The sequence below is a fragment of the Podarcis melisellensis genome (genome assembly GCF_964234715.1).
Source record: "Podarcis melisellensis genome assembly, chromosome: Z".
In the NCBI taxonomy this organism is placed as follows: Eukaryota; Metazoa; Chordata; class Lepidosauria; order Squamata; family Lacertidae; genus Podarcis; species Podarcis melisellensis.
In genome coordinates this window covers 28300006-28327058 of record NC_138547.1, presented here as the reverse complement: position 1 = coordinate 28327058, position 27053 = coordinate 28300006, and the positions used below count along the sequence as shown (strand labels likewise).

General features: G+C 44.6%; 2 protein-coding genes across 2 annotated transcripts; one reads left to right on the top strand and one right to left on the bottom strand.

Moving 5' to 3' along the window:
• Positions 1-736: 736 nt before the first annotated feature.
• Positions 737-8117, bottom strand: LOC309361651 (DNA excision repair protein ERCC-6-like). Its single transcript, XM_081896726.1, has 2 exons — positions 8010-8117; positions 737-4612 (listed from the first exon to the last, which is right to left on the bottom strand). The coding sequence occupies exons 1-2, from the start codon at positions 8060-8062 to the stop codon at positions 1063-1065; spliced, it is 3603 nt and encodes a 1200-aa protein (XP_081752852.1). The 5' UTR covers positions 8063-8117; the 3' UTR covers positions 737-1062.
• A 5690-nt stretch (positions 8118-13807) lies between these two features.
• CHMP1B (charged multivesicular body protein 1B) lies at positions 13808-26667 on the top strand. The gene is made up of 8 exons (XM_081897517.1): positions 13808-13978; positions 20555-20652; positions 21500-21646; positions 21954-22022; positions 22124-22231; positions 23712-23755; positions 24515-24587; positions 25893-26667. The coding sequence occupies exons 1-8, from the start codon at positions 13963-13965 to the stop codon at positions 25935-25937; spliced, it is 600 nt and encodes a 199-aa protein (XP_081753643.1). The 5' UTR covers positions 13808-13962; the 3' UTR covers positions 25938-26667.
• Positions 26668-27053: the final 386 nt, after the last annotated feature.

Genomic DNA, 27053 nt, shown 5'->3' with positions numbered 1-27053 from the left:
TGTAAACCTGGTTAGAAGAATCAGAATAATCTCCTCTGAAATCTTTTTGAGAATGTCCAACAGTTAATGGGGAACATTTAATAGTACCAGTCTTGCCTGCACCAAGCTTAGATTAGGTGAATTTTTATTTCATTAATACAATATCTCATTTTCATTTCATACACCTGTGATTTAAGGGATTCCTAACAGAACCAATCACCAGCAAGCACTTAGTTACCTGCTGCTTCAGGAGAGCTAAAAAAGCAAGGTGAGCTAGTGGGCCCATTCATTCATTAAAAACATCAGTCTCTATTCTACCTGAACTCCAAAGCCATGCCAGAATTTGTTCGCTGCCCTTCCCACTTATTTATCTGTTAGATGTAATGCAGCCGAGCTCTAGTTTACCTTTCCCCTTTATCGCGCCAGTTTACTTTCTTCAGGGAACTTTTAGTATGAGGAGCATTTGGTTTGGTGATCCTCCAGCTGTGAACATAGGAACAGTCCAAATGTAGGCTTGGACATTTTGGTGAGAACTAAGCCTCTGAAGCAGAGGCAGGAACTTTTAAACCTCACATCGGCCCCAGCCAGTATGCCCAAGTGATGCCAGGGACTATGAGAGGTGTGATCCAGCAATGTTTTGGTGAGCACAGGCTCCCTAAATTTACTTGGAAAGAAATGACTCCTTGCCTTCTGTGGGAACAAAGAAGTAGATGGCACTTAACTAAAATGTGGTAAAAGAGCAACTAATACAATAGGCTTTCAAAGTTAAACCAGGTTTATTTTAAAATCTTAACAGCTAGTTTTTACAAAAAAGAGAGAGACATACACACACCCCAATTGAAAGAAGCTGGGCCTTAAATGTTACAGATCAATGTCAGAAGCAATTTCCCTCCAAGTGCAGGTTCATCTTTCCACTGCTGTGATTGGATGAAAATCTGCTCTGGAAGGAATCAATAAAAGGTTACCATAAAAGGGGTGAGTGTAACAGTATAAAAACTCTGGAAACTGCTGTGGTAAAACTCTAGCTTTGCTCTCAGACTCTATCATTTCACTGGATGGCTCCTTCTCCAGCCACTCCAACTCCTAATCACAATAGTCCAGAGTTTTTTCTGCTTCAAGGTAAAGCTTAAAAGAATCTTCACAAGACATATAACTGGTGGATTCAATGGTCTCTGCAATATCCTCCACCTGATCCAATAGGATACTAGCAAGGGATTTTCGTGAAGCGGTTGATCTTCTTCCACTAACTATTATCCTAGGAGAGAAACAAAGGCTGGTTGTGGACAATTTATACTTTGGCGTTGACATGATATCAGGTAGTTTGTTTGTGGGAGATTCTTGTCTGTGCTTGCTATCATCCCAATCAGTTATAAAACAATCATCATCCTCTTCATTATCTGAAACTATTATTTTAACGGGCATATTTTTATGCTGAAAAGAAAACTCGCTGTTGTTCATCAACACATCATCAGAGCCCCCAATAACCATAGATCCCATTATACTTTTGCTGGCTTGGAGACTTCTGTTGTCTGAATTTTCCTGAAGCCAAGAGTGAGCCCAAGAGCTACAGTGGCTATTCCGTGGAAATCTTGTGTTCTCTGTATCCTTCAATGACATTTCCACTCCTGAGATATCTTGCAACGGATCCTCGGAATCTTCTAAGACAAGTCTGAAATCACACTGGGGAGAACCAGATAGAGCCTCACCAACCATTATTACACTCATTCCAGATTTCTGCTCAAAACTGAGGTCTGACATTTTACTGGTCTGCAGTTGAGATGCTTCTGAGGCACCTGGCTCAGCAACTTCACCTGCCTCTCCATGTGGACTTGTAGGAACATTGAGAGACATGCCAGTCTCGCCTTGTTGCTTGACATAGTTAGACACATCCTCTGATGACTTCTGCAATGGGACCCCTTGGATATCAGTAAGCATGCCATTTGCCTCGACAGGAGGGTCATGGCAGATTGTTTGAAGTTCAGAACTGCAGTTTACCTGGAAAGACAAATGAGCTTGAGAAGAAGAGGATACATGACTTTGATCATGGTTTTGAGTAGTTTGTAGATCATCATCAGGCACATAGTGAAATGACTGCTCCAGTGGGGCCACTTGGGCATCGTTAAACTTGCCATTTGCCTCGGCAGGTGGGTCATGGGAAACCACCTGACATGCAGGGCTGCAATTCTCCTTGTAAGATAATGGATGGTCTTGAGTAAAAGAAGATATAGGAGTTACTTCTTGTGGACTGGCTGGTTTGCATTCTTCGTTCATGGATGCAGAGATATCCATATTAGTTATGTTCTGAAGCACTCGTTCATCCTCCTCAATAAGTAGCTCTGTCATCTTAGAACTCACATTGACAATGTCATCATCACTGCCATCTACAAGACTGATATTCTCACTGCTTGTGGGTTCATCAGTTACAGGTGGGATGAGAGCATAATTCGGAGAAGGCTTTGACGGCTTTTTATTTGGCTGGATGGACAATTCCATTTCTCTCAGCCATGCCCCTTCAGTTGTGTTTCGGAGGTTTCCCATCAGTTGGTCCTTTAGCTGGGATTCCAGCTGTACCAGCTCTTGGGCTTTCTGTACTCTGTGTTCAATGTCCATGAGGACTTCTTCATCCTCAACTTCATCTCCATGAACCGCTTCATGTGTGTACATTAAGTCATGGTCTGATATGCCAAATATATCCAGTGAATGGAGATATGCAATGTGCTTGTCCAGCTGCTTATCTGTTTTTCTTTGGCTTGCATGCAAAGACTGAAGCTGGAGCTGTGTTACTGAGCTTTGAGTATCTCCCAGTGTGAACAACTCCCTTAGTTCTTGCATAGTGAAGTATCTGTATGGGTCTTTCCTATCTCCCATGCTTTGTCGGATTAATGAGTCTTTGAATACTTGCCTTCTGTAGATTTTCTCCTCCACTGTCCCACAGCTAATTAGCCGGTAGATTACAACATTGTCCTTCTGCCCTATCCTGTAAACCCTGTCTACAGCTTGAGCATCCGTAGCTGGATTCCAGCTAGGATCAAAAATCACCACCCTGGTAGCTGCTGTTAAGGTTAGACCAACCCCACCGACTTGGGTAGTAAGCAGAAACACAGAGTACTCTTTGCTCTTCTGAAAGACACTAATTCTCCTTTTTCGCTCCTCCAACTGGCTTACTGTTCCATCAATGCGCATTAGCTTAAAGCACCTGTGAGTCAAGATGCGCTCTATAATATCCAGCATTTTTCTTGAATGAGAAAACACCAGTGTTCTGTGCCCCTCCTCCTGCAATCTTTCCAGCAGGGCCATGAGGAAGGACAGCTTTCCTGATTCCGCCATCAAAGTCTCATCCAAAATGTCCCTAAGGTTTCTCTTCATGCTGGAAGGCTCATCGTTTTCATCACCATCCACCATATTATAACTGGGAGCTTCCAGACCAAGTTTGCTACATGCTTGTGCTGACAACAGCCTGGGGTGATCACAGAGCTTCTTCAAGACATTCAGTTCAGCAAGTGGGGACCTTGTGGTCATTAACAACTTTTGGATATGATCCAAAGACAGAAAGTCCCTATATATTTCTTTCTGTATGGGTGATAAGTATACCCACACAATGAAGTCGTTTTTTCTGGGCAGAGAAGGCATTTCAGAAGCAACAGTCTTGCTCTGATATTCTGGGAGACTGATTTTGAGCTCAGGCTTAGCTTTGTTCTGTAGTTCATCTTTACTCCGTCTTAGGAAATATGGCTTGATTATGGACATCAGGTTTTCAGAGATCTTAAGTCCCAGTGCTTTTTCTTCCTGGGTTGCATTCTTTGTCCTGGCTCTTATGATAGGTTTTTCGTATTCCATCCCAAAGGTTTTCATTGTGCCTAGAAGCGATCCCTGACAAGCAAAGTCAAAAAGAGCCCAGAGTTCTTTTAGGTTGTTTTGGACTGGAGTGCCTGTGAGCAGGATGCGGTTTTGAGCAGGGATAGCATGCACAGATTTTGTCGTTTTGGCAGATGGTGTTTTAATTTTATGAGCTTCATCAAGGATGACGTAGTCCCAGATGAACTCCTTCCCATCAAAGCTCGATAACTGCTGCCAACTGCTGAGGACCAGCTGATAAGTCGTGAGCAAGATACCACTCCTCTTCTGGATCCTCTTTAGATTTCTCTCACATTCATACTTGTTGGGTCCATGAAAGACACTCACTCGCAGCCCAGGAGTCCACTTGGCAAACTCTTTAAGCCAGTTGCTCAAAAGGCTAGGTGGCATAATTAACAGCACAGTCCGAATGAGTTCTTCATCAAACATGCCGGAGAGGAAAGCAATGATCTGAATGGTTTTCCCCAAGCCCATGTCATCTGCAAGGATACCGCCTTTCCTTCCATCACGGTATAAACTGTATAAGAAGGCAACCCCTTCTCTCTGGTGGTCAAATAGCTTGTCATGTATTTCTCCAAACAACATTAGTCCACTCTGACAGACGTCCACAAAGGCATCATCTTCCTGATCCAGGGCTAGTGAAGCTAATGCTTCCTCAACTTTTTTCATTTTTCTTGTCAGCTTTTCACAGGGATAGATTTGATGCGCCTTCCTCAGAAGGCAGAGAGATTCCTCCAGATTGCCATTTTTTGCTTCCTGCTTTGCTTGGGAGACAAATCTGCAAAATATAAAGTTTGAAGAGTCAGAAATACCCTGCAAAAATCAACTCAGGGTCTTAAAATGTAGGAAGGACAGTAGCACCCATGCATTTGATTCACACGATATAGCATGCCTACAAACAACTGTCATTTATTGTTTATTATTTATTTTCACACACATATATAGTATGTAGCGAGCTACAAAAATCACAAATTTAATAGTAAAAATAAATCAAATATCAAAGAGATAAACACAATAGCTCTAAAAACTCAGAGACCACTCACACACAGCATTAGAAATTATATAAAAAATTGGGACCAGTTTACTAGAATCATTTACTTGCTCCATGTGTTCTAGCTCAAGCACTTTGATCTGCAAGACTTGCACTTCTATAAGTTCCATATAATGTTCATTCTGCATTTGCTAGGAGTTTATCTTTCAGCATGGCACCATGTATGCTTTCCCTTCCAATCAATGCTAGACAGATAGCCTTGCTTTCTGATACTAGACATCTGCTAAAACCCTTTTTTTAATTCAGAAATCCTGTCCAGACACATATTAGTCTACCAATATTTGCTGAATTCATTTGTGTAATACTGATAATTGTTTTATCAACACTGCTTAAAGATTTGTTTGATTAAGCAGTTTCTAAAGAAATAAATATAAAATATTAAAACCTTTGTGGAATAAAAAGATGTTCAACACTAGGGTTGCAATATTTTATTTCAAAAAGTGAAAACCGGACACAAAAGTTGTTGAGCTTTTTTCTTTTGTCAAAGTTGTTGAGCTTGTTTTGCAAAGCCTCAACTAGAAAAACATTGCCGTTTTTGAGCTATTTTTAAGGAAATTCACCAAAATCTAGACTTCTGACATGGGTTGCCAAACGTCTGGATTTTCCTGGACATTTCTGTGATTTCTGCCCAGACCCTGTTTCCAACTGTCTTATTCCATCTAACACCCAAAGATCACTTCAACTCAATGGGACTTGCTTTTGAGTAGACTAAATAGGATTGCGTTGGAAAAATTAGAAGTGAAGTTTTGGTAAGTTTCTCCAGAGAGAATTAGGCCTCATCTGCCCAAGGACACAGTATTTTGGATGGTGTCAGTGCAGTTCCACAAGACCCCACCTGACCTATGTATTTAAATCTCTAAGAAACCACTTTAAATAGTCATAGCTACCCCTAAAGAATTCTGGGAACTGTAGTTTGTTAAGGGTGTTGAGAGTTGTTAGAAGATCCCTATTTTCCACACAGCAATCTCTCTTCCCAGGGAACCAATGTAGCTCTTATGAGGAAAATAGGGGTCTTCTAACAACTCTGTGAAGTGAATCAGGAGACTCAGAAGCACCCTCAGAAGTCTTTAGGGGAAGCCATGGCTGTTTCAGCTGGTATTAAATATATAGCACAGATAGGGTCTTACAGAACTGCAGTGACACCACCAAAAGTCTCTCTCTCTTTTTTTAAAAGGCCAAATCACAGGATTAACCATGTCACTGAGCTTTTATCAGCAATGGGAAACCTCTGGTTCTAATTAGGCCCAGTATGGGTCCTAATCTGAACGCAAGGTTGTGGGGCAGGTACAGATGTGATTGCAAAGGAACAATCAGGAACTTAAAGTGAGCAGAAGTAAAAACACCAACACAGTAATCCTTATTTTTGCAAAGCTGGAGATTTAGCAGATACTTGGTAGATTTTATATTTTCAAAATATAGAGGAATGTTGCTTCTTCGCCTCAGCAGCTTTCCATGCATCTTGAAATATTTTTTACACCTAGCAGAACCTAACCTGATTAAGGCTGCAGTCCTATGAGAGTAAGAATCATTGAATTCACTGATATACAGTCATACCTCAGGTTCAAGTAGCTTTGGGTTGAGCGTTTTCAGGTTGCGCTCCATGGTGACCCAGAAGTAACAGAACGCATTACTTCCAGGTTTCGCCACTCACACAGACGCTCAAAATGACACCACACGCATGCGCAGAAGCGCGGGTTGCATTCGCTTCAGGATGCGAACGGGGCTCCAGAACGGATTCCATTCGCATCCAGAGGTACCACTTTATATACTTCTGAGTGGACATTGTAGTGTTAGGGCAGAGGCACACCACATATTTAAAGCACGTGGCTTCCAACAAGGAATCTTGAGGACTGTAGTTTCCCTCAAAGAGCTACAATTCCCAGTAAGGTAAAGGGATCCCTGACCATTAGGTCCTGTAGTGACCGACTTTGGGGTTGCAGCACTCATCTCGCTTTATTGGCCGGGGGAGCCGGAATACAGCTTCCGGGTCATGTGGCCAGCATGACTAAGTCGCTTCTGGCAAACCAGAGCAGCGCATGGAAATGCCGTTTACCTTCCCGCTGGAGCGGTACCTATTTATCTACTAGCACTTTGACGTGCTTTCGAACTGCTAGGTTGGCAGGAGCCGGGACCGAGCAACGGGAGCTCACCCCATTGTGGGGATTCGAACCGCCAACCTCCTGATCGGCAAGTCCTAGGCTCTGTGGTTTAACCCAGAGTACTCATAACAAATTATAGTTCCCATGATTATTTGGGGGAAGCAATGTGCTTTAAATGCATGCAGTGGGTATCTTAAAAATGGTAGATTTTGGAGCTTCTGCTTTTTCTCTGTACACACCCTTTAACATCCAGCATGAAGAACTCAAAAAGCTTGTACAGTCATACCTCAGATTAAATATGCTTCAGGATGAATATTTTCGGGTTGCGCTCTGCGGCGACCCGGAAGTAATGGAGCACATTACTTCCGGGTCTCGCCGCTCGCGCAGACGCTCAAAATGACGGCACGTGCGGAAGCAGCAACCCGCGCATGCTCAGGTTGCGTTTGCTTCAGGATGCGAACGGGACTCTGGAACGGATCCCATTCGCATCCAGAGGTATCACAGTATGCTATATTTTAGGACATTCTGAGTGGTGGAAATAAAGCTATTCTGTACTGGGTCCTTCCTCCCCCTCATAAAAATAAGCCAGCAGGGCTACCTACATTTTACTATTGTTATTTTGAATAACTTTCTGACCTGCTGTTATTTTAACGCTATTAATTGTTTTTGCTGCTGTTTTACATCCTGGAATTTTAAGACTGCATTTTTTTTAGATCTGCTGTAACCTGCCAAGGGAACTTGGGCACCCTGAAATGTGAGCTAGTAATCATTGAAATAACTGTAATTAAATATTTCGAATATCATAGCTCCGCAAAGTTACCATACACAGGTGTATTCAGAAGTAAGAAGTAAGACCAACTGAGTCCACCGGGCAAGTGCTAGGATTGTACACTCTTCCACGTGCCCAGGAGAAACGGCGTTATCACATTTCTTATCCGGGGAAGGAGAAACGCTCTGAAATCTTAGCTCTAGAAGTAAACCTTAAGTGCAGAATCACCCTCCCGTTCCAAATCCTTTTCGTTTACCTCCGGTACTGTTCATTCCGCTCAGGATTATCTGTGCCCAACGGCTCAGCCATACTTTCGCAGCAGAAACAAACACGGAACCGGCTGCCAATGAGATTTCAAAACTGCGCGGCAAGCAGCAGCGTCTACTTCCTTGACCTTCCCAGCCTATCACTGAGCGGAATGCAAAAGAGGCACGAAGTTTTTAGCCTTTCAGCTCTTTCCGAACGCAGAGGCTATACAAGGAGGCGTTCTCATTCCAGAAGGAGGTGGAGGCTCATTCAATGTTTATTCGTTCATTCACACCATTCATTCATTCATTCGCGCCACTGAGATAAAAATGTAAAGTCACAATTCAGATGTGTGGAAGTTCGGTTCCTGGTTTCGTTTTACTCCGGCTGCTCCCGCGCCGCCGTTAAGTGACCATACAAAACCTTGAAGAATGTATGATTTGGGGGCAAGAGCTGTGGCTGGAGAAGAAAAGAGGAGCATTGATGCTCTTCCTAATTCAGATCGTATTTCGTATGGAAAATATTATTTAGGCTTTAATGAGACTTACTTCTGAGTAGGCCTGCACAGTACTTTACAGTTAAACCGCAGTACTGTACTATTCATGTATTCAAAATGAAGTCTCATCGACAGCATTGGATTCACAGGATAAAAAGACTGCAACTTTTTAGCAATTTAAAAATCACCCTACAGGCAATTAAAGAATCCTGTGCCACAGTGTCCTGTAGCAGTTAGAATGTTGGAGGCCAGGATTCAAATCCCTGCTGAGCCACGAAACTCAGAAGGTTACCTTGGGCCAGCCACAGTCTCTCATCCTAGCCTACCTCACAGGGTTGTTGTAAGGATAAAATGGGGATGAAAAGAACAATGTGCTGCCACTTTTGAGCTTCAACGTTCTCACCTTGTGATCTCCAAGATACTGTTCTATTCATTGCATTACCAACAGCGCGATCCTAACCATATACAGTATGAAAATAGAGACAATCCAGAAGCCCCTCATGTTTACTCAGACTCAGGAGTGCCAACTTGGCCCCGCAACCATGGGTGCCTGGGACTGTGGGTGCCGTGCAGCGTGCATGGCCCTGGCACAAAAATTTGTGGGTGCCCTGCCTCTTCGTGAGGAATTATGTGGGTGCTCGGGCACCCAGGGCCACAGGGAGTTCGCATCTATGCTCAGAATTGTCTTGTTACCCAATAGGTCATTTTCTTCTTTGGCTATCATTTGTAGTTGAATGAGATTGTCTTCCAATCTTCCAACAGTGTGTCCTTAAGTGACTGTGGAGGCCAATTCTGGATTCACACATCCTTCCACATTGGGGACATAGGTTTCCGGGTGGAAATTGATCAAGGTGAGGATTTGACAAACGTGCCTTCCTAGGTTTTCTGTCACCCAGGTCAAATACCCACACCCCGGATGTGTGTTTGCAGACATACATACAAACACATACACACATCTCAATACATTTATTCATAAAGGGCATAAAAAGTAGGTAATATATCCTTTTAATGCAAAGGAATCCTAGGAAGAACTATGACTGCATGACCAAAGTCAAAAAGATCATCCCTTTCTAGTAAAAGCAAATTGTCAAAAGTATAACTTCCATGTGTAGCAATTGTCTATCTGAGGTCAGGTTTTGAATTGAACACTGTCCAGCCATCTCGTCCTCTGTCGCCCCCCCCTCTTGTGCCCTCCATCTTTCCCAACATCAGGGTCTTTTCCAGGGAGTCTTCTCTTCTCATGAGGTGGCCAAAGTATTGGAGCCTCAGCTTCACGATCTGCCCTTCCAGTGAGCACTCAGGGCTGATTTCCTTCAGAATGGAAAGGTTTGATCTTCTTGCAGTCCATGGGACTCTCAAGAGTCTCCTCCAGCACCATAATTCAAAGGCATCAATTCTTCGGCGATCAGCCTTCTTTATGGTCCAGCTCTCACTTCCATACATCACTACTGGGAAAACAATAGCTATACGGACCTTTGTTGGCAAGGTGATGTCTCTGCTTTTTAAGATGCTGTCTAGGTTTGTCACCGCTTTTCTCCCAAGAAGTAGGCGTCTTTTAATTTCGTGACTGCTGTCACCCTAAGGATCATCTAGTCCAGGGGTTTTCAACCACTATGCTGGAGTGCCTTGAATGATGGTTAGGGGTGCTGCGGGCATCGCTGGCCTCTGTCCCTCTTTCCTTCCCTCCCTCCTCTGAAACCCTCTTGCATCTCTGCTTACAGAAAGGTTTACACAGCTGTTTGTTGCAACCCTGGCTACAAGCTCTCCATGCGAATGGTGCCTCTGGGGCTGGCCAGGGGGTGCTGGTGGCCAGGAACTGAGGCACCCTCGGAGTAAGCAAGCAAGTGGGTGAGGGAACCCAGCCAGCTAGTCTACCCGTCCCTGCTGTTAGAAATGGACAGACAAGTGGGAGGCCAGGTTGGCAGGCAGGCACTGCGCTGGCCGTTATTGTGCTTGCTGTGTGCAAGGCCTGCCTTGGAGCTGTGTGCCGAGTGCTGAAGGCTTTTCCTCTATGCAGTCCCAGCAGTGCCCACTGCTGCCACTGCTGCTTCTCAAGGTAAAGTTTGGCCAGTCTCCATTGGGTCACTGAGGCTGGGGGCATCTTCTTCCCAGGCCCCTGTGGGGCTGTATGCGGAGGTACTTTTCTTTGGGGAGGAGGGGGACAGCTTAGAGACCAGGGCAGCAGCACTTAGGCGCCTGGGGCGGTGCGCCCAGGGGAGAGGCAAGCTGCCCATAGGGGCAGGGCACACCACGGGCCTCCAGAGTCTGCCTGCCTCCTCCCACTCAGCTGCCCTATAGCTGGGGTGGAGGCAGCGAGCAGACCGTTCGGGCAGCGCAGAGCCTGCGCACACTCAAGCCACCGAGTCACTCCCAGGAGAGGTGCGTGGCTCAGGTGCGCTGCAGGCCCTGTCGTGAGTGCCACCTGGCATTTTGTCACCCCTTTCAGAGGTGACACCCAGGGCGTCCCACACCCACCACACACCCCTTCCTCCACCCCTGGCCTGGAGGACTCCCAAGGAGAGGGGGGAGGAGAGGAGGCTGAGGGAACACTCCACAAGGAATAGTGTTCGAAAAAGGGTGAGAGGCTGCCAGCTCTGTAGGCAAGGGGTGACATATCTGGGCTCCTGAGCCCTACAGGGTACTGCAAAAAGAATTTACCATATTTTTTGCACCATAACACTCACTTTTTTCCTCCTAGAAAGTAAGGGGAAATGTCTGTGCGTGTTATGGAGGAAATGCCTACGGGTGGCATGCCTACGGATTTTCCTCCTCTAAAAACTACGTGTGTGTTATGGTTGGGTGCGTGTTATAGAGCGAAAAATACGGTAGTTGGTCAAGGGAGCCGTGGATTTAAAAAGGTTGAAAACCTCCGATCCAGGCCAACTGATTCTCTTCCTCAGCTTCCTGCCCCTCCCTCTATCCCTCCAGAATTTCTTTCTCATACAGTAGCAAACCCACAGGGGGTTTCTATTTTCTGCTTCGCTGGGGCGAACCACACAGCATCTCCAGATTTTCCAGCTCCCCCTCAGCCAGGATCGAGTTGTAAATGAGCCTTCTTCAGCTTCATGGGGAAAGGCGAAGGGTGGAATTTGTAGCTACCTTTCACTTTTTCATCTTTCTCTCTGGCTGAAGCCCAGACATCCTGGGAGGCTGGGAGCCTCAATGGCGCCCTTCTGGAGGTTTCACCTGGAGCAGAAACCCTTGCTAGACCTCCTCCCTAGCCATGGCTCTGCCTTCCTCTTAGCTTGTTTCTCCCTTTTATCCTGATTTTGTGCTTCTTCAAAGTTCATGATGCCTTTGGTAGAGGCTATTCTCCAATTGGAACGCTTGCAGGCCAGTGATTCCCAGTTGTCAGTGTTTATACTACATTTTTAAAGATTTGCCTTGAGAGCGTCTTTGCACATTTCTTATGTAACATAAAGCAGTAATCTGGAATGCTCAGTAAGAAGGCTAATGAAATGAAAATCCAGACAGATGTTTCCCACTTCCCGGCTTCTTTGGTTTCTCGTTTCCTTTTTTTGCCCGAGGCTACTGGCCAGGGAGATGAAGGTGGCTGAAACTGTTTCATCAAGTGAAGTTAAACATACACCCAACTTCAGAGGAAAACTTCAGCCAAGACTGCAGGGTGTTCATAAAATGGCAGAAAATCAGCAGAATGAATTGTCAGCTTGGAGCAGGGAGAGGTTCAGTGATGGACATTAATGTAATATGCCTGCTTATCACTTCCTGTGGATTTTTTTTGGGGGGTGGGAGGGAATCGGATGAATGCTAAACTTGCAATCCTATACTTAACAGGGACAAACTCTATTGAATTCAGTGGGATTTAACTTTTAGTAGACATGCATGTGTTAAGTCGTGGGTGACCATATCAGACGACACAGCAATTCTTCAGACAGCTCTTGTTTATTCACAGGCCAGAACAGAACTGGGCTGAAGGGTTCAGCCAGCCTGATTATATAGAGCTCAACTATAAACAACAGTAACAACTTTCTGTAACTATCCAGTCACTGACTGTCACTTTCAATTCCTTATTTGCATAAGTGGACCTGAGTGAAAACTATCTAAAGTATCCCCCTGCTGGCCCAGGGTGAGAACTTCAGTACATAACAGCATGATTATCCTTCTGCAGGCTGTTTGCATCACAGTCTCATAACAGATTCTAGCAAAATTGACATTTGTGCTAACAAACTGGAGGGGAGTGGGAGGCAGTAAAGAGAACCAGTGTGGTTGAAACTAACCTGAACATAGGTTCCAACACCCTGATGCCCTGGGTGCCCAAGCACCCATGAAATTTCCCATGAAGGGGCCAGGCACCCACATATTTCAGTTCCAGGGCCATGTACGTTGAATGGCACCCACAGCCCCAGGCACCCATGGTTGTGGGGCCAAGCTGGCAGTCCTGAACCTGAAAGTTGTGAATGGTGGGTTTGTTGTTTTTTGTCGTCCCTGTTTTAAATGTTTTTAAAAACATAGAATCATAGAATAGTAGGATTGGAAGGGACGAGGGATAATCTGCTCCAATTTCCTGCAATGTTGGATTTTTTTGCCCAATGTGAAGCTCAAACCTATGACCCTGAGATTATGGTAAGTCTCAAGCTGTACCCAGTGCTTTTTTTGGGGGGGGGGAACCACAGGGGTACGCATACCCCTAAACGTTTTGTGAATCTTTGTACTTTTGTCCATTTACTGTATCCCCCCCCCATCTGAACTATAAAATGGTGGTTTTCTTGAGTCAAAATGAGAGTACCTCTAAACATTTTTTTAAAAGAAAAAAAAAACACTGGCTGTAGCTACTGAGCTTTTTGTTTAATTTTTAATTAATTGCATTGTTTTTCTTCTTTACTGCTTGATGCCTTGGGCTCATTCGGGAGAAAGGATGGAACAGTAACAAATCTTTATTGAAGACTTAGAAGCATGTTTGCTCTGTCGATTACATCCTCAAATATCACTGCGCGTTCCAAAAAACTACACTACAAATTGGAACCGACACGTGAGCGAGCGATCAGTGCCAGTCAGTTGCCTCTGCTTCCCTGTAGGGGGCAGTGCTTCAAAATCCCAAAGCGAGCGCTCACAGGCGCCCCCGCCTTACTCACAGGGCCGTGACGTCACCACCCAGTACTAGCACCCCTTAGGCTGGAGGAAGAGCTCCTCTCATCGCCCTCCTTTCTACTCCCCTCAGAGTGAAGGCTGCGCTCTCATTGGCCAGGGCTCTCTGCGCACGCGCAGTTTCAGTCCCCTCCCTTTCCCCCTGTCTTCTCTGCAGCCCTGACACTGACCCGGACCACGTGACAGGATGCTGAGGGGAGGAGGAGTAGGCGGAAGTAGGAAGTGGATTCCCGAAAGGAGGAAGGAAAAAAAAAAAAAACTCCACACGGAACACAAACAAGCCGGGATTTTAAAGAAGCAGCAGACGCCCTCGAACCGGAGCTCACTTTCCTCCCGCTTTTGCCGGCCCTGAAGCGCCGCCATGTCCAACATGGAGAGTATCCTTGGTAACGCCGGAGGGGGGAAGCGGGGGAGGGGGGATCTCCGGAACGGAGCCTGAGGGGGCAACGGGAGCCCCTCCCCCGCTGCGGTAGACAGGGGCGAAGGGCGTGGCTATTGGAACCACCGGGACGGCAGAGGGAGCTCTCGATTGGTGGGCTTCGGGTGTTCTATGGGTGGGCGGAGCTTCGGAGCAGACCTTTCCCCACCTTGGTGTTTCCCTTCGGGAGCGACAGCTGAGGGACAGGGCTCTAACCCCTTCCCCAAAAATCCCTCCTAGGAGGTGTACTGCTCTGTTTACAATAATAGAGAGGGTGGGGGGTGTTACTTGTTTTATTTAATAATAATAATAAATTTGTATTTATTCCCGCCCTCCCCAGCCAAGACCGGGCTCAGGGTGGCTAACAACCAATAATAAAAACAAATTGATTAAAATACAATTTAAAAAGATTAAAACACAACATTAAAACATTAGTATGCAGCCTCTTCACAGGAGGAGAAAGGAAAAAGGAAGAGGGGAAGGGAATAAAACTGATTCTAAACCAAAGGCCAGGTGGAACAACTCTTGTCTTACAGGCCCTGCGGAAAGAAATTTATTTATTATATCATTTTTCGTCCAAGAAGCTTTTGGTTTCCCTCCCCATTTTTTTAAAAATCCTCACAACAAACCTGTGAGGTAGGTTAACCAGAGAGGCAGTGGTTGGCCCAAGATCACCTGGTGCGTTTCATGGCAGAGTAGGCATTTGATCCCTGGTCTCCCAGGTCCTAATCTGACAATTCCCCCCCCCCCTTTTCCTTTAGATGATTTTATTAATCACTGCACCACACTGGCACTCTTCCTCCCACACACCTTTGCCTGTGTGGTAAGATGCTTTGAGGGGGTGGGGGCAAAACTGGCCCTAAGCTACTGCTTTGTGGCTGAATTGTACTTTGAACCCAGCCCTGATCCAGTGCTTCAACCTGTACACCACTATGGTTTAATGGCACTACTTCCTAAGGCAAAAGAAAGTACCGGTATCTGTGGTGGTACCATAAAAGGTGATTGCAGGTTTATTGCAACGTTGGCTTTCATAGATGCACCAATTTGTGCATCTGTAGAAGCAGATCTGAAGGTATTCTTACATGAATGAGTACAGAGAAAATAATTGCATACAGTAGTGGGCGAAGAAAACATGAAAGATGGCCTTTCTTTCTTTTTTCAAAACACCCTGCAGCATATACAATGTAATTGTACAGTGAAACCTTGGTTCCCAAACTTAATCCATTCCTGGAGTCTGTTCGATTCCCGAAACAGTTTGGGAACCAAGGCACAGCTTCTGATTGGCTGCAGCAGCTTCCTGCAGTCATGTTCGGCTTCCAAAGAATGTTCAAGAACTGGAACAATTACTTCCGGTTTTCGTTCATTCGGGAGCTGAAATGTTCGGCTCCCAAGGCGTTTGGGAGCTTAGGTCCCACTGTACTGTCCATACACAAGTGTAATTGGTGGTAGTATGACCTTCTGTGCTTTGTGTTACTTTATGGCTGTATGTGTCTCTGTGAAGTGTGGATGGCATATAATTTACAATGTCTAGTTCATGGAAGTTTCTGCCACAAGCCATTAGGTTCTAGCAGTGCCTTAAAGACTTCTCTCAGTGTGCTCCTTCTCCCTGTTCTTGTCATAGATTAGCATGGTTACCCCTCTTGTGCTTGCTAAAATAAACAGGAGCAATACAATTTCCTTCTAGGATTTTCCCCACCACAGTAGTCCTTCTCAAATTAGGGCTTGGGATCTGTGAGTCTATACCATTCATTTGCAGGGGTCCCCTCTTCTCCTCTCCCCCCTCCCCCAAAATTAGGCCACACACTCTTAGATGTTAGGATCAAATACCTCAAGATCTGTTGCTCTGCTTAGCCCAGGACTAGTAAGGCAACAAGTGAGAGACCGTAGTGTTTTCTTTGTTATCTTTTAGCAGCAAATACAGTTTTCATCCATGTGTTTTAAAATCTTGTACAGTCAAGTAAATGGACATAAATTTATCTCTTTCCCCCACCCTCCTTTCCTCCTCCTCCTCCTCATTCCCATTCCCCCCCCCCACCAGGTTGCCCATAATGGAATGTCTGTCACTATAGGGTGTGTCCTACCCTTTTTTGACTGTTTATTAGGAGTCCAGACCAGTAGGCTCCACTCTATATGTGTGGAAAGAAGCGCACTATTGATGTGTTTCTGTGAGTCCTTTTATGCTGTAGGAAATGACAGCAAAGGGGTAGTCACTTCGAGTTGAGGCAAGGGCAAGAGCACCACCAAGTCTGATTGGTTTTATGCTGGGGTAATGTGTAGTATGGCTCTATGAGGTGTGGCTGCAGTTTATGCCCATACTTGGTTGGTTAGCGGTCCCAGGACTGTTCAGATTGTGAGACTGATTCAGTCCTGTTGGGCTGGTACCCCGGGTGGGGAGTTTGTTTGTTTCCCAAAAGAGATTTGGGTGAACAAATTATTTAACTAGTGTTGTTGGTTAGACTGTTTGCTTCCTGTTACTGCCTGTAATGTGAGTCTATAGTTGGCTGGAGCAGTGTGTGCTTCTGGAGGGGAGGGTGCTTGACAAATGTGTCTGGGAGGGACACAGATCTCAAGTATTCCTGTGGGTGCAGGGAGAGATAGATATAGCTGTATGGAGACACTTGCAGATGCTTGCATTATGTTGCCTGCTTCCCATCTGTAGTATCACTTGAAGCTTGTCCAGTATGCCTATTAGTCTGCTGTTGTTTTATTAATTTTCTTTTCTCAAAACAAGTATCCAATATCATTGCTAAACATACATTTTCCAATTTCCCCCCTCCCTGTTGACTTCCCTCAATTACCATTTCTGGTTTATTACATCAGGTGATACATTCTCCTGTTTATATACAATATTATGTTATCACATTGTTGTACTTCTTGTTCTGTGTAAATAAAATTGTAAATGTTTATTTAAATCCTGCCAGCGAGATCATTTCTGTTGTTTCTGCAGATATATTGTAAATGGTTCCCATTCTTTTTCAAAGTCACTATTGTCCCATAATAAGACCCTGTTGATCTTCTAGATGATCTGGATGTTGATCAATTCTGGATGAGAGACTGGGCAGGGGTAATCAGGAATATCTTCGGAAGCTCATCCAGTGTGCCCAATGGTCTGGTGTTGTTGTTTCTCAATGCTACTCCGATTCATAAAAAGACCATGTTGAACATCCTAACATGAATGAATAGCTGATGTAGTCTGTATTGCAGGGCTAGGTGGGCACAGCTTTGCCCAGCTGGATACCCTGTGTAACACCAGTTCAGACCAGAGCCTCTGAGAGGAGAAGATGCCATAGTTTATAGAAGTTCTCTTTCCTTTACTAGGAAACCTCTCTGCTTAAGAGCTGGACTGGAGAGCCCTGCATGTGGCATGGGGCCATGGAGACTGATTGGGGATACTGTTGATGTACTTTCCATTTTGCTGCCCAACAGCCTCCCTTACTGAGCTAGCTGAGGTGGTCTCTAGTGTGGGTTTGGATAGACTCAGGACTCTAGCCCTGGGTCACTTCACTACCCATTTTGATAATGCCTCGGAGCCAGCTCAGGATTTAATGGGAACCATGGGACTGCCTCAGATGGTCTTTGATCCCAACCCATAGAACAGGGCTTTGGAGAGAGAGGGGGGGCATCTGAATATGGTAGGAGGGCTTGTCTTAACCCTATTGTCACTGTCAGACTGCATCCTAGTGAAGTTTGGACTTTTGCAGCAGTCCTACTCTGCAGGAGTGATAACTGATACAGATGGTCCAACCCAGAGGATAAATGAACCTGGTAGGTTCCTGACTGCTCAGGAGGATTTTCCAGAAGCCAGAGCTAGTGATACTTTCAAGTCCCTGCTGTCATTATGGGATACAGTGGTGCCTCGCAAGACGAAATTAATTCGTTCCGCAAGTTTTTTCTTCTTGCGAGTTTTTCGTCTTGCGAAGCACGGTTTCCCATAGGAATGCATTGAAAATCAATCAATGCGTTCCTATGAAAACCGCCTTCAGACCAGGTCCGGGGACAGTCTGTCCCCCGACCTCTTCTGAAGGCTGGGGGGGGGGACAAGGGCTTTTCTTCCCACCGCCAGCCTTCAGAAGGCTGTTCTGAAGGCTGGCGGTGGGAAGAAAAGCCCTTCTCCCCACCTCCCGCCCCGCAAGCTCCGGGGACAGGAGGGCTTTGCTGCCGACCGCCAGCATTTTAAAAGCCCCTGGGACAGCGGAGACTTCTCCGCTGTCCCGGGGCGACTTCTCCGCTGTCCCGGGGCGATTTTAAAATGCTGGCGGGCGGCAGCGAAGCCTCCGCTGTCCCGGGGCGATTTTAAAATGCTGGCGGGCGGCAGCGAAGTCTCCGCTGTCCCGGGGGCTTTTAAAATGCTGGGGGTTGGCAGCAAAGGGTTCGGTGCCGCCCGCCAGCATTTTAAGATCGCCCCGGGACAGCGGAGAAGTCTCCGCTGTCCCGGGGGCTTTTAAAGTGCTGGGGGACGGCAGCGAAAGATTCGCTGCCGCCCGCCAGCATTTTAAGATCGCCCGGGACAGCGGAGAAGTCTCCGCTGTCCCGGGAAGGCAGGCAGGGCGGAGCAAAGACTTTCGCCCACCGCCGGCCTTCAGAAGAGGTCCTGGACCTCTTCTGAAGGCCAGCGGTGGGCGAAAGTCTTTTCTCCCCCCCGCCTGCTTTCAAAAGCCGTCGGAATAGCGGAGAAACGCGCTGCGCTTCTCTGCTATCCCGGGAAGGCAGGCGGGGGGAGCAATGACTTTTGCCCCGCGCCGGCCTTCAGAAGAGGTCCAGGACCTCTTCTGAAGGCCGGCGGTGGGCGAAAGTCTTTGCTCCCGACAGCCAGCATTTTAAAAGCGGTCCGGGATAGCGGGAAAGCGCAGCGCAATTCTCCGCTATCCCGGACCGCTTTTAAAATGCTGGCGATGGGGAGCAAAGCCTTTCGGCCCCCGCCGGCCTTCCTGGACCTCTTCTGAAGGCCGGAGGGGGGCGAAAGGCTTTGCTCCCCACCGCCAGCATTTAAAAGAGGTCCCCAGAGATTTCCCTATGGGCTTTCTTCTTGCGAAGCAAGCCCATAGGGAAATTCGTCTTGCGGAACGACTCAAAAACGGAAAACTCTTTTGTCTTGCGAGTTTTTCGTTTTGCGAGGCGTTCGTCTTGTGGGGCACCACTGTAATGAGATGGGGAGGGTTATCAACTCAAACACTCCCAAGATGGTCCTGCAGAGTCTGCACTACTTACGAAGGAGCTGCAGAATTTACTGAAGGGATCTGTAGTTAGTGAAGCAGACTTGGAGACAACTGGAGTGTTGGTGGCTGAAAACTCACTCCAAATCGGACACAACTGCATACCAGGCAGTACTGAGGGCAGTGAAGGAGAACTACTTTGCTGCTTCCATTGCATTCTCCAAGAGCCAGCCAGCCAAATCATTTTGGGTGGTCTGGAGACTAGTTGTACCAGGGATGATGGCTAGACTTCTGGAAAACTTGGCAGAAAGTTGTGAGTGCTTTGCATGGCACATTGAGGATAAAGTTGCTTGGCTCCATAGCGCCATAGATACCACTGTTGTTGCAACTCCAGCTGAAATGTCCAGTACAATGCCTTCTCAGTGGGATCAATCACAGTTTATGTGGCCAGTTGATACAGGCAGGATTCTTGCAATGATGCAACCAGCTTTTTGTTTTATTGACCCCTGCTCATCCTGTTGTTGAGTACCTGTAGGTGGACACTATGGAGATTTTAGAGAGTTATTGTTGCTCTTATTTTTTGTTGCCTGCCTCATTACTGGAAGAGCTGATATTTCCACTGTGTCCCTCCCCAAGACTATCAGAAGGCTAATAGTCAGGATATACTAAAGAACAGGTTCCCTCTCCCTCTTGGAGAGATCCAGGAACTTTATATAATAATGAGTTTTAGGCTGTCCAAACAGCTGGGAAATGGCTGGAATTTAAATCACAAGATACTTGGGTTGGCTTTGTCTGTATCATGGTACTGTACCTGGTTGAAGGACCAATGAAATGGCAGCGGCAGAGCCGAACAGATCTTCTTCTCTGATGCCATTGCATCAACAGAGATACTCATAGTTGTGAGGAGACATTTTTTTGTGCAGATCAAATGTAGAATTTTAAATCATTGCTGATTACAATTCCTGGGATGTGGTTTGAGTCGAATGCTGCTACAGCAGAGCCTGGGCTGGAGATGTCACAAGCAGTTGCTTATCTCAGTTGCTTAATTGCTTCAGCTTGCCCACCCCTGAAGAAAGTAGACAAGGTGCATGGATTTTTGGAGGGCATTATGTATAGCTGACTGGTAAAGGGCAGATGAATTTATTGGGAATTTATTGATCAAGGTTGTCAGTACTTCCCGTTAGGTGGGATTGGGCTGTTGGAGTCCATCTTTTTAATAATGGCCTTGCCAGCAGTGAACTATCAAATCCAGTACTGAATTTAGAGAATTTTGTGTACAATGCCATGGATATAGCTTTAAAACTTCCAACGAGACCATCTTCATACTGTCAGCATTTATATTACTTGTTAACTGAGAACATCATCCTTAACTTAAATTTAAGAGCATCTTTTTAATTTGAAGTTCGCTGCCAAAGAACTTAACAGAAATGCCAAAAAGTGTGATAAAGAAGAAAAGGTTGAAAAAGCCAAAATTAAGAAGGTGAGACATGAAATTATATTGGAAGTTCCCCATATATACTGTTTGATAGTGTGTGAGCACGATCTTTCGCTGTGACAGTAGGAAGTTATAAATAAAAGTTTGCACTGTTTATACACATCATTGGTGATGGCACAGTTGCTTACTGCAATATGTTTGCATTAGAAACTAAAAATAAAATATTAATTTATTGCAAACTAATTAAAGGAATATCTCCATCCCCCAACACATGTAGATAATGGTTGAACATGAATCCTTGGACTCTAAAGCAGCCATTTTCAAAGTGGATTTTCTTCTCTTTTCTTTTTTCCCTTTCCCCATCCCCCTTCCCCCATTTTTTTCCTTTTTCAGGTGGGGGAATTATTGAACCTTACCCAGCAGTAAATTTACTGGCCGAAAAGCCTTTAAATCTACAGTGTCAGTTTTCATACCCATCCATACAGTACCAGCTCCTCATTCAGAATCCAGTGTGTGTGTCCAGGAGAGTGGGTAGTGATGGGTAGTGATGTTATCCCATCTGTAGCAGATCATCTGATTTGATCTTTAGTTGGACTATTGGTATGTGCCTGCCAGCATTTGCAAAGCTTTGATAAGCTCTCCTGAGGGACCTGCCAGTTTGGTGTTGTTAATGTAGAGTGCTGGCCTTCTTCCTGCATTTTTTTAGACAATGAGAGCACTGGTACCCAAGGAAATAAGTGTAATAGTAATCATATGCCATCATCCTTCTTATTGCCATGTGTGTACCGGAATCATGACGGTGACGGTCTAGGTCTGAAAGCTAAGATTTATTAGGGTGCATTTCTTAATTAGTTGAAAAGCTGTGTTCTGCTTCTCTTTGTTTAAATAAAAGGCAATTCAGAAAGGCAATACTGAAGTGGCAAGAATACATGCAGAAAATGCAATCCGGCAGAAGAATCAAGCCATCAATTTCTTGCGGATGAGTGCTCGGGTTGATGCTGTAGCGGCAAGAGTTCAAACAGCAGTAACAATGGGCAAGGTAATCAGCTTTATCATGTTTTAGCAAGAAACACAAGTTTCCAAAAAACTTGCACTATGTACGTTTTCGTAAGATGGTTTGTACAAGGCAAGTTTGCTGCTAAGTAGGTAAAACCCTGTAGAATTTCAAATGCTGTGTTAAATAGAAATGTGGTCTATTTGAATCTCCTGAAGAAGCAGCTAACTATTGTAACAATGGCTAGTGTTGTGCAATTTCATGTCATGTTAGTTTATTTTGGTCTATAGTTGCCCAAAGTTTCAAATAAGAAATTTTAAAAACGTGGTTACTATATACGTTGTTCTCCTAGGTAACAAAGTCAATGGCTGGAGTAGTTAAATCGATGGATGCTACGTTGAAAAGTATGAACTTGGAAAAGGTAAACAAATAAATTCAGAAGTTGAGTTTTAAGGTATTTCCTTTTGTTCCTGGCTTGACAGCATTTGTGCTCCTGGCTTGACATCATTTGCTTATGTGCAGATATCTGCCTTGATGGACAAATTTGAGCAGCAGTTTGAAACCTTAGATGTTCAGACGGCACAGATGGAAGACACAATGAGTAATACTACTACACTAACAACGCCACAAGTAAGTAACATTGAAGTAGATATAATTTGCCATTGGCAGTCCTATCTAGCTGCCCCTGGGAACTTTCTTGACTAATATGAGAGAGAGACTTTCAGAGAAAAATATGGCTGGGCTAAATAGACTCTGCCCTTAGAGCTGGACCTTCTCTGACTCAGCTAGAGAATGGAGTCAAGTTTACTCCATTTATTCTGCTGACAAAATAATAATAATAATAATAATAATAATAATAATAATAATAATAATAATAATAATAATAATAATAATTAATAATTAATAATAATAAAAAAAATACAGTGGTTTTTCACTGGGCTTCCTCAAGTGCTTCTCAGTGATTATTTAATGAAGAAATCAGGAAGAGCTTGGAAACTCTCCTGAGCAGCAGCTTGTCCATCTCCTCTGATTTTTTGCAGTGGCCTGCTGCCAATATATTTCGGATGATGACAAGGCCCGGAAGATGTGCAGCCTAGAGTATTCAGAGAATATTCTCTACAATAAGCAGGGTTCCTCTGCAGACGAGTCAGTATGGAAGGTTCTCCTTGAAGACAGAAAGTTAGAAAACCATTAGTGCATCTACACTAGGAACTTTGTCAGTATTAATTATTGGGTGTGTGTTTTGTTTTTTTAAAAGTAGGAAAAATTAGTACTGTTATACCTTGAGTTGAATGTGCTTCAGGTTGAGCGCTTTTGGGTGGCACGTTACTTCCGGGTTTTGCCGTTCGTGCATACTCAGACGCTCAAAATGATGCCATGTGCGGAAGCGGCAAAACGTGACCCGTGCATGCACAGATGCGCCGTCGTGTCTTACGTTCCATTCAGGATGCGAATGGGGCTTCGGAACGGATCCCGTTCGCATCCCGAGGTACCACTGTAACTGTTTTAGTAGAATGCTGAGGGCATCCCTGTGGAAAGCCCTCCCTTCAGATGTCAATGAGATAAAGAGCTACATAACTTTTAGAAGATATTTGAAGGTAGCCCCAGTATCGGGGAGTTTTTAATGTTTGATATTTTACTATGTTTTATATGTGCTGTAAGCCACCCAGAGTGGCAGTGGAAACCCAGGCAGATGGGCAGGGTATAAATAATAAAATTAATATTAGTGGTAGTGGCAGTGGTAGTAGTCTCAGCAGCAGCACCTTTAAGCTACAAAGTATACATGCAAATGTAGTGATAGCATCACTAAATGATGAATAAAAACAAATCAAAAATAGGCTTGAGTGTAATGCAGCACAATCCTATGAATGGTTATTTGGAAGCAAGATTTGCTGAGTTCAGTAGGGCTTACCCCCCCCCCAATAAATAGGCATAGATAACATTAGTTTTAATTGCTTTTTAAGAAGCTGCATTTTGAGAGGCCAGATTTGCTTTGTGAATGTGTTAGCTCCCTCTAGTGGTATTCAAAAAAACTGCACATGATCTTTTCTATTACGCTGGATTCCATGTCTGTTACAATGGTAAAACTGATTTGGTCCTCATTTTTTAGAACCAAGTGGACCTGCTTCTGCAGGAAATGGCAGATGAAGCTGGGTGAGTGTAAACATTTGAAGACTGAAACACCGAGTATTCTAATGGCAGTGCTTAATAAGGTTTTAATGCACTTGAGATAGCAATAAATGCTGCCTTTCCTCTGATCCAGGAAGCATAATGTTAATTGAATATCTTGCAGTGATAATATAGTGCTGCTCTCTCAGGACAAAACATGGCTATTTCCACCTATAGATAGATAGATGATGATAGATAGATAGATAGATAGATAGAGTCAAGTACAGTATCCTTACTTTGACTGAGAGATCACTATGAGACCAGAATGATAGAAAACTACTTGTTGGACTTCTCTGAAGTAACGTGAGTAAGAAAAATCTTGGAACTCTCTAATAATGCTATTTAGTAGCAACAGTGCTAAGCACTATTTATTTATTTATTGGCTGCACTTTTAATTAAAAAAACAGCAAGGTGGTATACCACATACAAAATTACACAGAAGTGGCATAGTCTCCATTTTGAACACTGCAAAGATAGAAGAGGGCAAAAGTGAAGGGGCAGAAGAGTAACAAATGTGAGGACAGCAGAGGATTAATGCACCCCTTCAGTGGTGCAGATATTTCATAAAGCTGATCTCTTATACCTGCTACTCTGTTGTTAATTGGCATATTACATGTTGAGGACTGGAGATAGAAGTGAGCACATCTGGGAAGCTTTCAGCTTGTGGCAATAAGTGCACCTGAGGTGTGGGGCTACTATCAGAATAACGTCTTGTATATTGGCTTCTCGTCTTCTGAACTCTAGCCTTGACCTGAATATGGAACTACCTCAGGGACAGACAGGCTCTGTTGGCACAAGTGTTGCTTCAGCAGAACAGGTAAACCCTCTTTTTGCTTGCTTGGTATTTCTTCCCTATCACAGGAATGGGGAACCTAAGGCCCAGGGACCAAGCGCAGCCTTTTGGGGCTTCTCCATCTGGTCCTCAGGACACCCATTATCAGTCCTCCTCCACACCCTCCTTAAGTGCATTGGCTTGGCTGGAATGTATGCTTGAACTGTAGTGATGCTTCTTGCTTGCCTGGGTGGAGAGAGGTGTGCGTAAGCCTCTGCTCTTGTGGGCCCGGAATATAGACTGGTTTGCAGAGGTAAGAGTCTCACCTGTTGCTTCATCAGGCCTCTGGCTCTGCCCACCACTGATGTGGTCTCCAGAGGGATGCCCATAAGGAAAAGTGCCCCACCCCTGCCTTAATAGCATGTAAGATTGTCTCTTCAGTTGGAGCATTTAGACCAACTTTCCATAAACTGGTGCACTCCTAATGTTTTGAACTCTAAACTCCCATCAGCATATGTTAGTCCAGGTGTAATCCCAAAACATGTGGAGGTTGGAGAAAGCTATTATAGATGTACATGAACTAACTATTGCCAGCTCATAGTTGGGCTAGATCTCATACCAGGACAAGTGAGCTAAGAAGAAGCAGCCTTACTGATTTTCATGCCCTCTCAGTTTCAGAGTTTGCTTGTTTTCCTGTTCCTTCCCATTCCTCTTGCACTGTGTTTATAAGCCTATACAGAGCTTAGAAGGAGTTAGTACAGGCAACTCCCTCACTTACGCGGGGGTTACGTTCTGGGGCCCCATGTGCATATGTGAAATTGCATAAAATGGGGAGCACCCTCTCTGCCACTCTTGCTTCAGCCCAAACCAAAAATATTGCATCCAAAAATAACCCACAGTTAGAATGGACGCTCTGGGGTTGGCAGGAGGCTGGAGGAGAAGTGGAGAAGCTGTTGCTGCGCTACCATGCACATCAGCTGTTAGGCAGGGAAGCTGAGCAGCATAAATAAAGCCTCACTGCACCACCAGTCTCTTCAGGGCTTCCTCCACCCTCACTGATGTCCTTTTTGGGCTCCATGGAAGGTCTCGTGAGCCATGAGGACTCTGCAGCTCTCTCTTGCCATTTCCAGGTTTGAATTGAATTATGTAATTATTTCCCAGCGCTTCCCTTGAGTTGATCAGGCATAAGAGGGTAGTTACCCGTAGTCTTATCATTTAGATGTATATCTTCAAGCCTAGCAGAGCTCAGTCTCTCTTTGGTCTGGCTGCTGTTCTTCTAGAAAGTTAAGTCTTTGTCCCTTAAGTAGTGCATTAATGAATGCCTTTTGTTGGTTGGTCTGAATTCTGCAGGATGAGCTCTCACAGAGACTGGCGCGCCTTCGTGATCAAGTGTAACAGGAAGAGTTGGAACTGCTATCTTCTGCATTTGCTTCCAAAGCATTCTGTGTGCATAAATCACAGCCTGACATAAGGTCTCCATCTCTAATATTTCCAATTAGATATACTTAATGGGCGCTTCTCTTTTTGTCCTACTGTGCTTTTAAAAACGTGTTAACCCAATGGTGATATGAACTTCAGTGTATTTTCTAGTTTTAAGCATTTTTTTAAGTCAAGGGTTATATTTTTGCAGATACTTTTTCCAAGACACAGATTGAATTTTGCCAAGTGTCACATCGGATTATCAATCCGGAAATAGAGTAGCACCTTTTAACATATATGATTTTAAGTTATGTAGCAGGGTTTTAAATTATAAATAATGTCTCTCTCCCCCCCCCCCCGCAAAAGTGGGGAGTCCCTCAATATCTGCGGGGAAAGACCAGTTTGGCAGAATGATATATTTGTTTGTGTGTTTGTGTACTGTTTAAACATCCCTGGATATTCTTTCCATAGTGTTGCAGAACAAGCTTACCTATGGAACAAGCTTAACTGTAGTAACACAACAAAATGATAGTTGTTATGCTGTCCTTGTAGCTGGAATCATTAGCATCATCACTTGAGAACCGAAGGAATAAACTATATTTTTAAACACTCCTGCCTAGATTATATACTGTATATATTACACTCTCCCAGAAATTTCAGGAATGCTTCTTAAATAACTAATTAAAATGCTAGCTTTGAAATGTCATCTTATATCGTGGCAAAATTGTATTTTATATTCTTCTGTTGGTGGGGCGGGGCAATGGATGTCTCAAAAGTGGAAATGAACTTGCATAGATAAAAGTACATACTCAAAATTCTTGCTCAATCTTGTTTCACAGCTGAGCTTAAAACTAATGGCAGCTTCTTAAAAAGGCAGTTAAAAAGCCTGCATTTAAAATGCAAATATTCTGGATGCTTCAGTTTTGCTAGGATTTACAAGCCTTGGGTGTCATCATCTGTTCAAATCATAGATGTCCACAGTGCCCACCATTTTGATGTATCTTCCTTCTATCATAATTAACTAAAAAGTTCCTGGGTTGGCTGAAAACAACTACTAAAAATTGGGCTGGTATAATAACTTGCACATGCCTA

What these genes read in the sequence shown, in the direction of transcription:
- LOC309361651 (XM_081896726.1), bottom strand. Translation starts at nt 8,062, where the DNA reads ATGGCTGAGCCGTTGGGCACAGATAATCCTGAGCGGAATGAACAGTAC. An exon ending in CGGAATGAACAGTACCGGAG is followed by an intron (nt 4,613 to 8,009) that starts GTAAACGAAAAG and finishes TATATTTTGCAG; the next exon opens with ATTTGTCTCCCAAGCAAAGC.
- CHMP1B (XM_081897517.1), top strand. An exon ending in GAAATGGCAGATGAAGCTGG is followed by an intron (nt 23,756 to 24,514) that starts GTGAGTGTAAAC and finishes TCTGAACTCTAG; the next exon opens with CCTTGACCTGAATATGGAAC. An exon ending in GTGTTGCTTCAGCAGAACAG is followed by an intron (nt 24,588 to 25,892) that starts GTAAACCCTCTT and finishes TGAATTCTGCAG; the next exon opens with GATGAGCTCTCACAGAGACT.